A 13,604-nucleotide genomic window follows, 5' to 3' on the forward strand; every position below is an offset into this window, starting at 1 on the left:
AGGGGAGGATGGAACCAGGTGGTGATGGAGGAGGTGAGGATGGACTCGATGATGGAGGTGTAGATCTGTACCATCATGGTCCGTGGCAGGTTGAATTTCTTCAGCTGTCACAGAAAGTAGATCCTCTGCTGAGCCTTCTTCACCAGGTTGCTACCTGCACAATAAATACATCAAAATCCAACCAAATGCTTTATGGTGATTCAGCATCCTGTCATCTTTACTTGGTCAAAACTATTCATGGATCATCAGAGAGCCAGCAACAAACACCGTTTCTGGCGGCTGCCATAGTCTACCATGCAACAGCGCCCTCTAGCAGGGTCACAAAATACTGCGGTCGCAGAAAACGTCGTAACACCGGTTCTGATTGGCTGGCCTGCTAAACACCGGTTCTGATTGGCTGGCCTGCTAAGCTCCGCCCCGCCGGCTGCACGCTCCTGTTCCGCATCCCGTCCCTCAGTCCGCAGCGTGCTAAGCTAACCCAGCTAACCCCACCCCGCCATGGTGCTCGACCTGGACCTGTTCCGCACCGATAAGGGCGGAGATCCTGAACTCATCAGAGAGACGCAGAGGAAGAGGTTCAAAGATGAGACGCTGGTGGATAAACTGGTGAACGCGGACACAGAGTGGAGGAAATGTGAGTGTTTTAATGAAGCCAGACCTCTGGTGCTAGCTAGCATGCTAACCAGCCTGCTGGATGAATGACCCGCATGCTCGTTCTGTCCCCCTGGACACGCTAGACACGGTGGTGAGACACACAACTGTTTATTCAATTCCAGAGAAAAGTTGTCATGATTTTTCCGGCTAGTTAGCAGGGTGGTGCGAGGCTATGGTTTAGTTAGCTGTGGTTTAGTTAGCTGTGGGTTTGTTCAGTGTGTGTGTGTGTCCATACGGTGCGTCATCCTATTCATTCCGCTCAGTCTGATGCAATCCCTCCCTTCCCTCCCTAACCCCGCCCGGCCCGGTGGCACCGCGGCTGCTTCACTAAGAGCTCATCTTCTCAGCATTATGCAAACTCACACTGTGCTACTGGGCTGCTTTGTGTATTTCGTTGTACTCAAGGGCCTTAATAAAGATTAAGCAAGCTAGCTAATTAGCTGCACCTAGAGACGCATCACACTCACACACACACACACACACACACACACACACACACACACTCTCTCTCTCTCTCTCTCTCTCTCTCTCTTGTGAACACACACACACACACGCTCTCTCTCTCTCTCTCTTGTGAACACACACACGGTCTACTCTGACAGATCCCCTGTTCTCCTCCTGCAGGTCGCTTCACTGCAGACAACCTGAACAAGGCCAAGAACCTGTGCAGCAAGAGCATCGGGGAGAAGATGAAGGTAGGAGGGTTGGGTTAGGGTAAGGGGTTAGGGTCAGGGGTTAGAGGTTAGGCAGGGAGACAGACAGTACTGGTGGAGCCCAGACCAGCAGATAGTCAGGGGGTACTGGTGGACCAGCAGATAGTCAGGGTACTGGTGGACCAGCAGATAGTCAGGGGGTACTGGTGGACCAGCAGACAGTCAGGGTACTGGTGGACCAGCAGACAGTCAGGGTACTGGTGGACCAGCAGATAGTCAGGGTACTGGTGGACCAGCAGATAGTCAGGGTACTGGTGGACCAGCAGACAGTCAGGGTACTGGTGGACCAGCAGATAGTCAGGGTACTGGTGGACCAGCAGACAGTCAGGGGGTACTGGTGGACCAGCAGACCAGTCTCTGCTTCTTCATATTCAAATCAAAAGTCCAGCTGGTGGCAAACAGAGCAAGAGAGACTGCGTCTCGCCACAGATGAGGGTCTTCCCTGAGCGAGGGTCTTCCCTGAGCGAGGGTCTTCCCTGAGCGAGGGTCTTCCCTGACCGAGGGTCTTCCCTGACCGGGTCTTCCCTGAGCGAGGGTCTTCCCTGAGCGAGGGTCTTCCCTGAGGGAGGGTCTTCCCTGAGCGAGGGTCTTCCCTGACCGAGGGTCTTCCCTGAGGGAGGGTCTTCCCTGAGGGAGGGTCTTCCCTGAGCGAGGGTCTTCCCTGAGCGAGGGTCTTCCCTGACCGAGGGTCTTCCCTGAGCGAGGGTCTTCCCTGAGGGAGGGTCTTCCCTGAGTGAGGGTCTTCCCTGAGCGACGGTCTTCCCTGAGGGAGGGTCTTCCCTGAGCGAGGGTCTTCCCTGAGCGAGGGTCTTCCCTGAGGGAGGGTCTTCCCTGAGGGAGGGTCTTCCCTGAGCGAGGGTCTTCCCTGAGGGAGGGTCTTCCCTGAGCGAGGGTCTTCCCTGAGGGAGGGTCTTCCCTGAGCGAGGGTCTTCCCTGAGCGAGGGTCTTCCCTGAGGGAGGGTCTTCCCTGAGGGAGGGTCTTCCCTGAGCGAGGGTCTTCCCTGAGGGAGGGTCTTCCCTGAGCGAGGGTCTTCCCTGAGGGAGGGTCTTCCCTGAGGGAGGGTCTTCCCTGAGCGAGGGTCTTCCCTGAGCGAGGGTCTTCCCTGAGGGAGGGTCTTCCCTGAGGGAGGGTCTTCCCTGACCGAGGGTCTTCCCTGAGGGAGGGTCTTCCCTGAGGGAGGGTCTTCCCTGAGCGAGGGTCTTCCCTGAGCGAGGGTCTTCCCTGACCGAGGGTCTTCCCTGAGCGAGGGTCTTCCCTGAGGGAGGGTCTTCCCTGAGTGAGGGTCTTCCCTGAGCGACGGTCTTCCCTGAGGGAGGGTCTTCCCTGAGCGAGGGTCTTCCCTGAGGGAGGGTCTTCCCTGAGCGAGGGTCTTCCCTGAGGGAGGGTCTTCCCTGAGCGAGGGTCTTCCCTGAGGGAGGGTCTTCCCTGAGCGAGGGTCTTCCCTGAGCGAGGGTCTTCCCTGAGGGAGGGTCTTCCCTGAGGGAGGGTCTTCCCTGAGGGAGGGTCTTCCCTGAGGGAGGGTCTTCCCTGAGGGAGGGTCTTCCCTGAGCGAGGGTCTTCCCTGAGCGAGGGTCTTCCCTGTCCTTAGTTATTAAGAGGTTCTGAGTTATTTATTTATTACGTTCCATAATCACATTTCAACCCGTTTGTGTGTGTGTCTGTTTCTGTATCTGTGTGTTTGTGTGTGTGTGTGTGTGTGTGTGTGTATCTGTGTGTTTGTGTCTCTGTGTGTGTGTGTGTGTATCTGTGTGTTTGTGTCTCTGTGTGTTTGTGTGTGTATCTGTGTGTTTGTGTCTCTCTGTTTGTGTGTGTGTGTGTGTGTGTGTGTGTGTGTGTGTGTAGAAGAAGGAACCTGTGGGGGATGATGAGTCCGTACCTGAGGAGGCCCAGAACCTGGAGGCCCTGACTGCAGACACACTCTCGGTATGATGGACACACACACACACACACACACACACACACACACACACTCTCGGTATGATGGACACACACACACACACACACACTCTCGGTATGATGGACACACACACACACACACACACTCGGTATGATGGACACACACACACACACACACACACACTCGGTATGATGGACACACACACTAGTGTTGTCACGATACTGGAATTTCTAACGTCGATACGATACCTTGAAAAGTATCGATACTCGATACCATTTTCGATACCACAGGGAGAAATTGACAACATTGAGGGCATAAAATTTTCGATTTTTTGACCTGCTGAAAGCAGACACTGTCTTCCTCAGCCTCGACAGCGCTCCAGACACACGGTCTATATCCAGGCCCTTGCTAATGGCTAGGTGTAGGTTGTGCCCAAAGCAGGGGACCCATGTGAAGTCCTGCTGAAATGGTTTTTTGTTATTTGAGGCATTATCAGTGGTGATGCCAGCCATATTTGACATGTCCAGCTCCCATGTTTCATGTACCATCTCCTCCAACGCCTCCCTCAAGCTGTCCCCTGTGTGCTCTGAGTGCAGCCCAACACAGCCCAAACACCAGCTCTGAATGTCCCAGGATTCTGTTATAAACTGCAGAGTTACTGCCATGAATGTGGATGTGGCCCTGCTGGTCCACAGGTCAGTGGTGCATGAAAAGAAGGGTTTCCCCCCCCAAGGCTCTCCATGATTTTATCTTTTGTTTCATTGTATAGGGCGGGGATTTCAGTGTACATGAAATGATTCCGTGAAGGAAGGGCATACTTGTTATTTAACTGTCCAAGAAGTTGTCTGAACCCAGGTTTCTCAACAGTATACACGGGGACCTGATCCATGCATATGTACTCTGCTACAGCCCTGTTCAGTTTCTTGGTTTCATTTGATTTTGCATCAGACTTTCTTTAGATAACTCTATTATCTAATCTAATCTTAGAAATTAAGTAAAGTTAATAGTACTGTGTGTTAAGCATAACAGCATCTAAGTTGATTTACTGACCATTAACTCAAGATTCCTCAGGCTTGATAGCTGGTGCTGTCCTGTTAGCCCAACAGCCATTCTCGAAGCTAAGCTAACTAGCTCTAGTTTACATCCATGAGCTAGCTAGTAGCTAGCTAGCTAATTCCCCTCAGCTATTCAGACGCCACATTGACTGCTTTGGCCCATTGCTGGATAGCTTTGAGGGGGATTAGCTAGCTAGTTTAGCTTCACGTTAGCTATCTTATCTACCGCCCCCCCCCACACAGTCAATGCGGCGTTTCGATAGCAAGCTCATGGATGTATGAAACTAGAGTTCATGTATTAAACTAAAGTTAATAGTTTACTGGGCCATCTTGTTTAATGTTTCAGTGATGTTGAAAGTGGAGCTGTCACCCTCTCTAAATTCTTTATAGAGATCCGCGTGTCGGTCCTAGAGGTGTTTTGCTAAATGTGTTGTGTTTGCACCTTTCGTTGGCACTACTCTGGAACAACGCTTGCAAATGGGCTTCGTGGCATCTTTAGCTTTTCCTTCGTCATTTGCTTCAAACCCGAAGTACTTCCAAACAGCACTTCTGCTGTTTTCTTTATCCAGAGTCGCGGAGGCTCTGCACTTGCCATCTTCGGAGCGAGTGAGAGGATTTGTTGACCAGACAGGTCTGTGAGGGGGAGGGGGCGGGGCCATGTGTGCAGAGCAGCAGCGTGTGTGTGCCTGTGTGTGTGTGCCTGTGTGTGTGTGCCTGTGTGTCAACAACTCGCTGTAGGAGAGAAGACAGAGCGAGAAAGCCAGCTGGTATCGATAGTGTGGAAAATATCGATATTGCGGGAAATTAGTATTGAAACTGTTTTAAATATTCAGAATCGATATGAATCGAAAAATCAATATTTTTGACAACACTAACACACACACACACACTCGGTATGATGGACACACACTCATAAACACACACACACACACACACACACTTTCGGTATGATGGACACACACTCATAAAGTGTGCTCAGTGCACTGGGCCGTGAGTCCTGTTTGGATGTCCCTCTCACCTGAGCCCCGCCCCCAGGCCCTGACGGTCAGCCAGGTGAAGCAGGTGCGTGTGCTGGTGGAGGAGGCGGTCCAGAGGACGGACGGGGAGAGGACCAGGCTGGAGGCCGAGCGCTTCGACTTCCTCCGGGAGATCGGCAACCTGCTGCACCCCTCCGTCCCCATCAGCAACGACGAGGTGGGCGTGTCTGGCTCTCTGACATCACACACTACTCCTCCTCCTCCTCCTCTTCATCCTCCTCATCCTCCTCATCCTCCTCCACCTCCTCTTCCTCCTCCTCCTCTTCCTCCTCCTCCTCCTCCTCCTCTTCATCCTCCTCTTCCTCCTCCTCTTCCTCCTCCTCCTCCTCCTCTTCATCCTCCACCTCCTCTTCCTCCTCCTCTTCATCATCCTCCTCCTCATCCTCCTCTTCATCCTCCTCTTCCTCCTCCTCCTCTTCCTCCTCCTCCTCCTCATCCGGAACCTGTCACCTGGTGGAGGTCATAAGATAAAGATTCATGGTTCCTTTATTCGTCCCATGTAATGTACGGTAACGATACGGTTGTAATGTACGGTAACGGTAAACAGATAAACTCTTATTACTCAATTCCACATGTCAAAAACAGATGAATTATTTCATCTTGTCCTAAATATTGTTTGTTGTTCTCTCCCCTGTCCCCTCCCTCCCCTCCCCTCCCCTCCCCTCCCCTCCCCTCCCCTCCCCTCCCCTCCCCTCCCCTCCCCTCCCCTCCCCCCTCTCCCGTGCCCCCCTCCCCGGCAGGATGCAGATAACAGGGTGGAGCGTACCTGGGGAGACTGCTCCTCCCAGAGGAGGTACTCCCACGTGGACCTGGTCGTCATGGTGGATGGATACGAGGGGGAGAAGGGCGCCGTGGTGGCCGGGAGCAGGGGGTACTTCCTCAAGGTGACACACACACACACACACACACACACACACACACACACTTCCTCAAGGTCAGGGTCACACACACACACACGCTTCCAATGTTAGGGTCAGATACACACACACACAGTCCCTCTGCTGACCCAGCACCAGAACCATGCTGACCCAGAACCATGCTGACCCAACACCAGAACCATGCTGACCCAGAACCATGCTGACCCAACACCAGAACCATGCTGACCCAACACCAGAACCATGCTGACCCAGCACCAGAACCATGCTGACCCAACACCAGAACCATGCTGACTCAACACCAGAACCATGCTGACTCAACACCAGAACAACCTCAGCCACACTCGGCCTCCACGCTCTGTCCTGTTCCATCGATTTCACCAGGATGATAATCCCTCCATCCTCTCCTCCTCCTCCTCCTCCCCTCCTCCTCCCCTCTTCCCCCTCCTCCTCCTCCCCTCCTCCTCCTCCTCCCCTCCTCCTCCCCTCTTCCCCCTCCTCCTCTCCTCCTCCTCCCCTCCTCCTCCCCTCTTCCCCCTCCTCCTCTCCTCCTCCTCCCCTCCTCCTCCCCTCTTCCCCCTCCTCCTCTCCTCCTCCTCCCCTCCTCCTCCCCTCCTCCTCCCCTCTTCCCCCTCCTCCTCCTCTCCTCCTCCCCTCCTCCTCTCCTCCCCTCCTCCCCTCCTCCCCTCCTCCTCCTCCCCTCTTCCCCCTCCTCCTCCTCTCCTCCTCCTCCCCTCCTCCTCCTCCTCCCCTCCTCTCCTCCTCTCCTCCTCCTCCCCTCCTCCTCCCCTCTTCCCCCTCCTCCTCCTCCTCCTCTCCTCCTCCTCCTCTCCTCCTCCTCCTCCTCCCCTCCTCCTCCTCCCCTCCTCCCCTCTTCCCCCTCCTCCTCCTCCCCTCCTCCCCTCCTCCTCCTCCTCCTCCTCCCCTCTCCCCCCCTCTTCCTCTCCTCCTCCTCCCCTCCTCCTCCCCTCTTCCCCCTCCTCCCCTCTTCCCCTTCCTCCCCTCCTCCTCTCCTCCTCCCCTCCTCCTCCCCTCCTCCTCCTCCTCCTCCCCTCTTCCCCCTCCTCCTCCCCTCCTCCTCCTCTCCTCCTCCTCTCCTCCTCCCCCTCCTCCCCTCCCCCCCCCAGGGTCCCCTGGTGTTCCTGGAGCAGGCCCTGATCAACATGGCGCTGCGGCTGCTGTACAGTAAGCAGTACACCCCCCTCTACACGCCCTTCTTCATGAGGAAGGAGGTGATGCAGGAGGTGGCCCAGCTCAGCCAGTTCGATGATGAGCTCTACAAGGTACGGACACGCCTCCTCCACGCCCACCTGGCCACGGACACGCCCCCTCCACGCCCACCTGGACACGCCCCCTCCACACCCACCTGGCCACCAGACACTCCACTGCTATTTTAGGTTAAGACTGACCAGCTCAGTGTGGGTTGGGGGTTCGATCCCCGGCCGAGACTATAAGAAATGGTACCCATTATGGCTCAATATGAAGGGCTGGATTGGGGGAAGTCCCTGTGATATACTAGCGTCATGTCCAGGGGGTGTACTCTTACATACTAGCATCATGTCCAGGGGGGGTACTAGTACATACTAGCGTCATGTCCAGGGGGTGCACTTGTACATACTAGCGTCATGTCCAGGGGGTGGACTTGTACATACTAGCGTCATGTCCAGGGGGTGGACTTGTACATACTAGCGTCATGTCCAGGGGGTGGACTTGTACATACTAGCGTCATGTCCAGGGGTGTACTAGTACATACTAGTGTCATGTCCAGGGGGTGGACTTGTACATACTAGCGTCATGTCCAGGGGGTGGACTTGTACATACTAGCGTCATGTCCAGGGGTGTACTAGTACATACTAGTGTCATGTCCAGGGGTGTACTAGTACATACTAGCGTCATGTCCAGGGGGTGGACTTGTACATACTAGCGTCATGTCCAGGGGTGTACTAGTACATACTAGCGTCATGTCCAGGGGGTGTACTTGTTCATACTAGCGTCATGTCCAGGGGGTGTACTTGTTCATACTAGCGTCATGTCCAGGGGGTGGACTTGTTCATACTAGCGTCATGTCCAGGGGGTGGACTTGTTCATACTAGCGTCATGTCCAGGGGGTGTACTTGTACATACTAGCGTCATGTCCAGGGGGTGGACTTGTTCATACTAGCGTCATGTCCAGGGGGTGGACTTGTTCATACTAGCGTCATGTCCAGGGGGGGTACTTGTTCATACTAGCGTCATGTCCAGGGGGTGGACTTGTACATACTAGCGTCATGTCCAGGGGGTGGACTTGTTCATACTAGCGTCATGTCCAGGGGGTGGACTTGTTCATACTAGCGTCATGTCCAGGGGGTGGACTTGTTCATACTAGCATCATGTCCAGGGGGTGTACTTGTACATACTAGCGTCATGTCCAGGGGGGGTACTTGTACATACTAGCGTCATGTCCAGGGGGGGTACTTGTTCATACTAGCGTCATGTCCAGGGGGTGTACTTGTTCATACTAGCGTCATGTCCAGGGGGGGTACTTGTACATACTAGCGTCATGTCCAGGGGGTGGACTTGTACATACTAGCGTCATGTCCAGGGGGTGTACTAGTACATACTAGCGTCATGTCCAGGGGGTGGACTTGTACATACTAGCGTCATGTCCAGGGGGTGGACTTGTACATACTAGCACCATGTCCAGGGGGGGTACTTGTACATACTAGCGTCATGTCCAGGGGGTGTACTTGTACATACTAACGTCATGTCCAGGGGGTGGACTTGTACATACTAGCGTCATGTCCAGGGGGTGGACTTGTACATACTAGCACCATGTCCAGGGGGTGGACTTGTACATACTAACGTCATGTCCAGGGGGTGTACTTGTACATACTAGCGTCATGTCCAGGGGGGGTACTTGTACATACTAGCGTCATGTCCAGGGGGGGTACTTGTTCATACTAGCATCATGTCCAGGGGGTGTACTTGTACATACTAGCGTCATGTCCAGGGGGTGTACTCTTACATACTAGCGTCATGTCCAGGGGGTGTACTTGTACATACTAGCGTCATGTCCAGGGGGTGGACTTGTACATACTAGCGTCATGTCCAGGGGGTGTACTTGTACATACTAGCGTCATGTCCAGGGGGTGTACTCTTACATACTAGCGTCATGTCCAGGGGGTGTACTTGTACATACTAGCATCATGTCCAGGGGGTGGACTTGTACATACTAGCGTCATGTCCAGGGGGGGTACTTGTACATACTAGCGTCATGTCCAGGGGGGGTACTTGTTCATACTAGCGTCATGTCCATGGGGTGTACTTGTTCATACTAGCATCATGTCCAGGGGGTGGACTTGTACATCAAGCTGCCTCACGCTAAGGAACCAGGAGACAGACTCCTGCCCTGTGGTTAATTACTTAACTCAAATGAACTGAAATTAGGATCGATTTAGTTGTTTTAGGTCTCAGTTAACTAGACTTAAAGGGAACTTTAAAACTTCCTACAGGGAAGAACTTGACAGGGAAAACCAGTCCAGACGTCATTGGACTAGTCTCAACGCCAGACCATGAGAGCTCTCGCTACGTGAGCTACGCTAACTACGCTAACTACGCTAACTACGCTAACTACGCTAACTACGTTAACTACGCTAACTACGCTAACTACGCTAACTACGTTACTGCATGCTGCTGATCTCCGGGTCTGGGACACTTCATGCTAAAATCTGGTGCTCAAATCCTGGCAGTTCATTGGTAGCGCTGGAATCCTGGCGACACCAATCAGTAACGACTTCCTTGATCAGGCGTTCCCACTTTGTGACTACAGATGAAAACTAGCGTTCTTGGCTGATTCTGGTGCATTTGTACAGGGTTAGAGGGTTAGGGTTAGAGGGTTAGGGTTAGAGGGTTAGAGGGTCAGGGTTAGAGGGTCAGGGTTAGAGGGTTAGGGTGAGGGTTAGAGGGTTAGGGTTAGAGGGTTAGGGTTAGGGTTAGAGGGTTAGGGTCAGGGTCAGGGTTAGGGTTAGAGGGTTAGGGTTAGAGGGTTAGTGTTAGGGTTAGGGTTAGGGTTAGAGCAGGGGTGTCAAACATACGGCCCGCGGGCCAAAACCGGCCCGCCAGATGGTTCAAACCGGCCCACGAGACGACGTCCAAAATTAATAAAAAGGAACAGATATTCCAAATTTGTCCAGCAGAGGTCGCACTGACATAACGAGAGATCCGGAAATAAACCGCACGTGACAGCAACGCGCCCAGAATCATCTGGCAATCTTGCCTTATCGTTATTAAGCTCTTGTTGTCAAAATTACCCACGGTTGCACCGTCATTACCAAAATGTCTGTCAAAACGGAGAAAAGTTGACACAGAGTGCAGAGTTTTCCAAGAAAAATGGACTGATTCTTATTTATTCACAGAAGTGAAAGGGAAACCTGTGTGCTTGGTGTGTAATCAGCAAGTTTCAGTGCTCAAGGAATATAATATTCGACGCCACTATGAGACTCATCATGGTGAAAAATACAACCATTTGCGAGGACAACTGAGAATAGAGAAGATAAATGAATTGTTAGTGGGTCTGAAGAAACAGCAGTCTGTTTTTACCCGTAGCCGAGAGGTCAGTGATGCAGCGGTGAAAGCTAGCTACCTTATTGCTAACGAGTTAATGTTAGGATCCAAGCCATTTTCTGAGGGCGAGTTCGTGAAAACATGCTGAAGGCTGCAGAAATCGTGTGCCCTGAAAAGCGACAGGCCTTTGCCAACATTAGCCTAACGAGGAACACTGTCGCAGATAGAATTTCAGATCTCTCGGCAGACTTGGACAGCCAAATGAATCACAAAGTCAAGTCATTTGTTGCATTTTCGGTTGCAATTGATGAGAGCACTCTGAAGAATACAGTTCTGTTAAAAATAACATTTACTGTGGTAATGTAATATTTAAAGACCATGAACATTGTGCAGTATAATATCAGTCAGCAACTTCAGCACAAAATAGTTTGGTCTGGTGTAACTCTATTGCTCATGCACTGCTATCACTTTTATGGGTTTTTGAAATGTACAAATTTAATACATTTACAAGGCAGGGTGATAACGTTCTTCATAGCTCCCACTTTAGTTTGTGCATAGTGTGGTGAGTCAGTTCAGGTGGTCAGATGGGAAAATGTATCTACTGTACATTAAAATAAACAAGTTGTTTTAATCAAAGTGAAATTCCATTTTTTCAGTTCCATAGGCCTATCTGTGAATAAATGTTTTGTGCCTTTGTAGATCCACTGTGATCTGTGAGTTATAATGCACATATATAGGCTAAATGATAAATTAAGGCATAATATTGAAATATTGAAAAACAAAGGTAAAGATTTGGAGTTGACGTTATTTCTAGGTTATTTTGCTATTATTTTACTGGCCCGGCCCACTTGAGATCAGATTGGGCTCTATGTGGCCCCTGAAGCAAAATGAGTTTGACACCCCTGGGTTAGAGGGTTAGGGTTAGGGTTAGAGGGTTAGGGTTAGGGTTAGAGGGTTAGGGTTAGAGGGTTAGGGTTAGAGGGTTAGGGTTAGAGGGTTAGGGTTAGGGTTACAGTGTCCCTACCAAATAAACAATGAAACCCATAGATATGCCCCGCCCATCTGACCTGGGCTAGCGTCTCATTTGCTGTTACGACCCGTCACTCGTTCAATTCTGATCCGTCGATACGCCTTCAGAACACCAGCTTGAGCTGCGGAGTGGCTCAGACTCTATTATGTAGTATGAGGAGTGGCTCAGACTCTATTATGTGTCTCAGACTCTATTATGTAGTATGAGGAGGGGCTCAGACTCTATTATGTAGTATGAGGAGTGGCTCAGACTCTATTATGTAGTATGAGGAGAGGCTCAGACTCTATTATGTAGTATGAGGAGTGGCTCAGACTCTATTATGTAGTATGAGGAGTGGCTCAGACTCTATTATGTAGTGTGAGGAGTGGCTCAGACTCTATTATGTAGTGTGAGGAGTGGCTCAGACTCTATTATGTGGCTCAGACTCTATTATGTAGTGTGAGGAGTGGTTAAGACTCTATTATGTAGTATGAGGAGTGGCTCAGACTCTATTATGTAGTATGAGGAGTGGCTCAGACTCTATTATGTAGTATGAGGAGAGGCTCAGACTCTATTATGTAGTATGAGGAGTGGCTCAGACTCTATTATGTAGTATGAGGAGTGGCTCAGACTCTATTATGTAGCATGAGGAGAGGCTCAGACTCTATTATGTAGTATGAGGAGTGGCTCAGACTCTATTATGTAGTGTGAGGAGTGGCTCAGACTCTATTATGTGGCTCAGACTCTATTATGTAGTGTGAGGAGTGGTTAAGACTCTATTATGTAGTATGAGGAGTGGCTCAGACTCTATTATGTAGTATGAGGAGTGGCTCAGACTCTATTATGTAGTATGAGGAGAGGCTCAGACTCTATTATGTAGTATGAGGAGAGGCTCAGACTCTATTATGTAGTATGAGGAGAGGCTCAGACTCTATTATGTAGTATGAGGAGGGGCTCAGACTCTATTATGTAGTGTGAGGAGTGGTTAAGACTCTATTATGTAGTATGAGGAGTGGCTCAGACTCTATTATGTAGTATGAGGAGTGGCTCAGACTCTATTATGTAGTATGAGGAGTGGCTCAGACTCTATTATGTAGTATGAGGAGCGCAGCGATTCAACGATATATTAGAGTCTGGAGAGAGACCATCAACGTGATATTAGAGTGTGGAGAGACCATCAACGTGATATTAGAGTCTGGAGAGAGACCATCAACGTGATATTAGAGTGTGGAGAGACCATCAACGTGATATTAGAGTCTGGAGAGAGACCATCAACGTGATATTAGAGTCTGGAGAGAGACCATCAACGTGATATTAGAGTCTGGAGAGAGACCATCAACGTGATATTAGAGTCTGGAGAGAGACCATCAACGTGATATTAGAGTCTGGAGAGAGACCATCACCGTGATATTTGAGTCTGGAGAGAGACCATCAACGTGATATTAGAGTCTGGAGAGAGACCATCAACGTGATATTTGAGTCTGGAGAGAGACCATCAACGTGATATTTGAGTCTGGAGAGAGACCATCAACGTGATATTTGAGTCTGGAGAGAGACCATCAACGTGATATTAGAGTCTGGAGAGAGACCATCAACGTGATATTTGAGTCTGGAGAGAGACCATCAACGTGATATTAGAGTCTGGAGAGAGACCATCAACGTGATATTTGAGTCTGGAGAGAGACCATCAACGTGATATTTGAGTCTGGAGAGAGACCATCAACGTGATATTTGAGTCTGGAGAGAGACCATCAACGTGATATTTGAGTCTGGAGAGAGACCATCAACGTGATATTAGAGTCTGGAGAGAGACCATCAACG

At 51.1% G+C, this 13,604-nt stretch overlaps 1 protein-coding gene across 1 annotated transcript in view; it reads left to right on the plus strand.

Annotated features, from left to right (window-relative positions):
* Window positions 1-469: 469 nt before the first annotated feature.
* Window positions 470-13,604, plus strand: part of sars1 (seryl-tRNA synthetase 1) — an 18,082-nt gene continuing 4,947 nt past the window's right edge. Inside the window, exons 1-6 of the mRNA XM_084446271.1 lie at window positions 470-634; window positions 1,279-1,349; window positions 3,211-3,291; window positions 5,356-5,514; window positions 6,098-6,241; window positions 7,360-7,515. Coding sequence (XP_084302397.1) covers window positions 499-634; window positions 1,279-1,349; window positions 3,211-3,291; window positions 5,356-5,514; window positions 6,098-6,241; window positions 7,360-7,515 — 747 coding nt within the window. The 5' untranslated portion in view covers window positions 470-498. The remainder of the gene's footprint in view (window positions 635-1,278; window positions 1,350-3,210; window positions 3,292-5,355; window positions 5,515-6,097; window positions 6,242-7,359; window positions 7,516-13,604) is intronic.

This window comes from Borostomias antarcticus (assembly GCF_949987555.1).
Source record: "Borostomias antarcticus genome assembly, chromosome: 11".
Classification (NCBI taxonomy): domain Eukaryota; kingdom Metazoa; phylum Chordata; class Actinopteri; order Stomiiformes; family Stomiidae; genus Borostomias; species Borostomias antarcticus.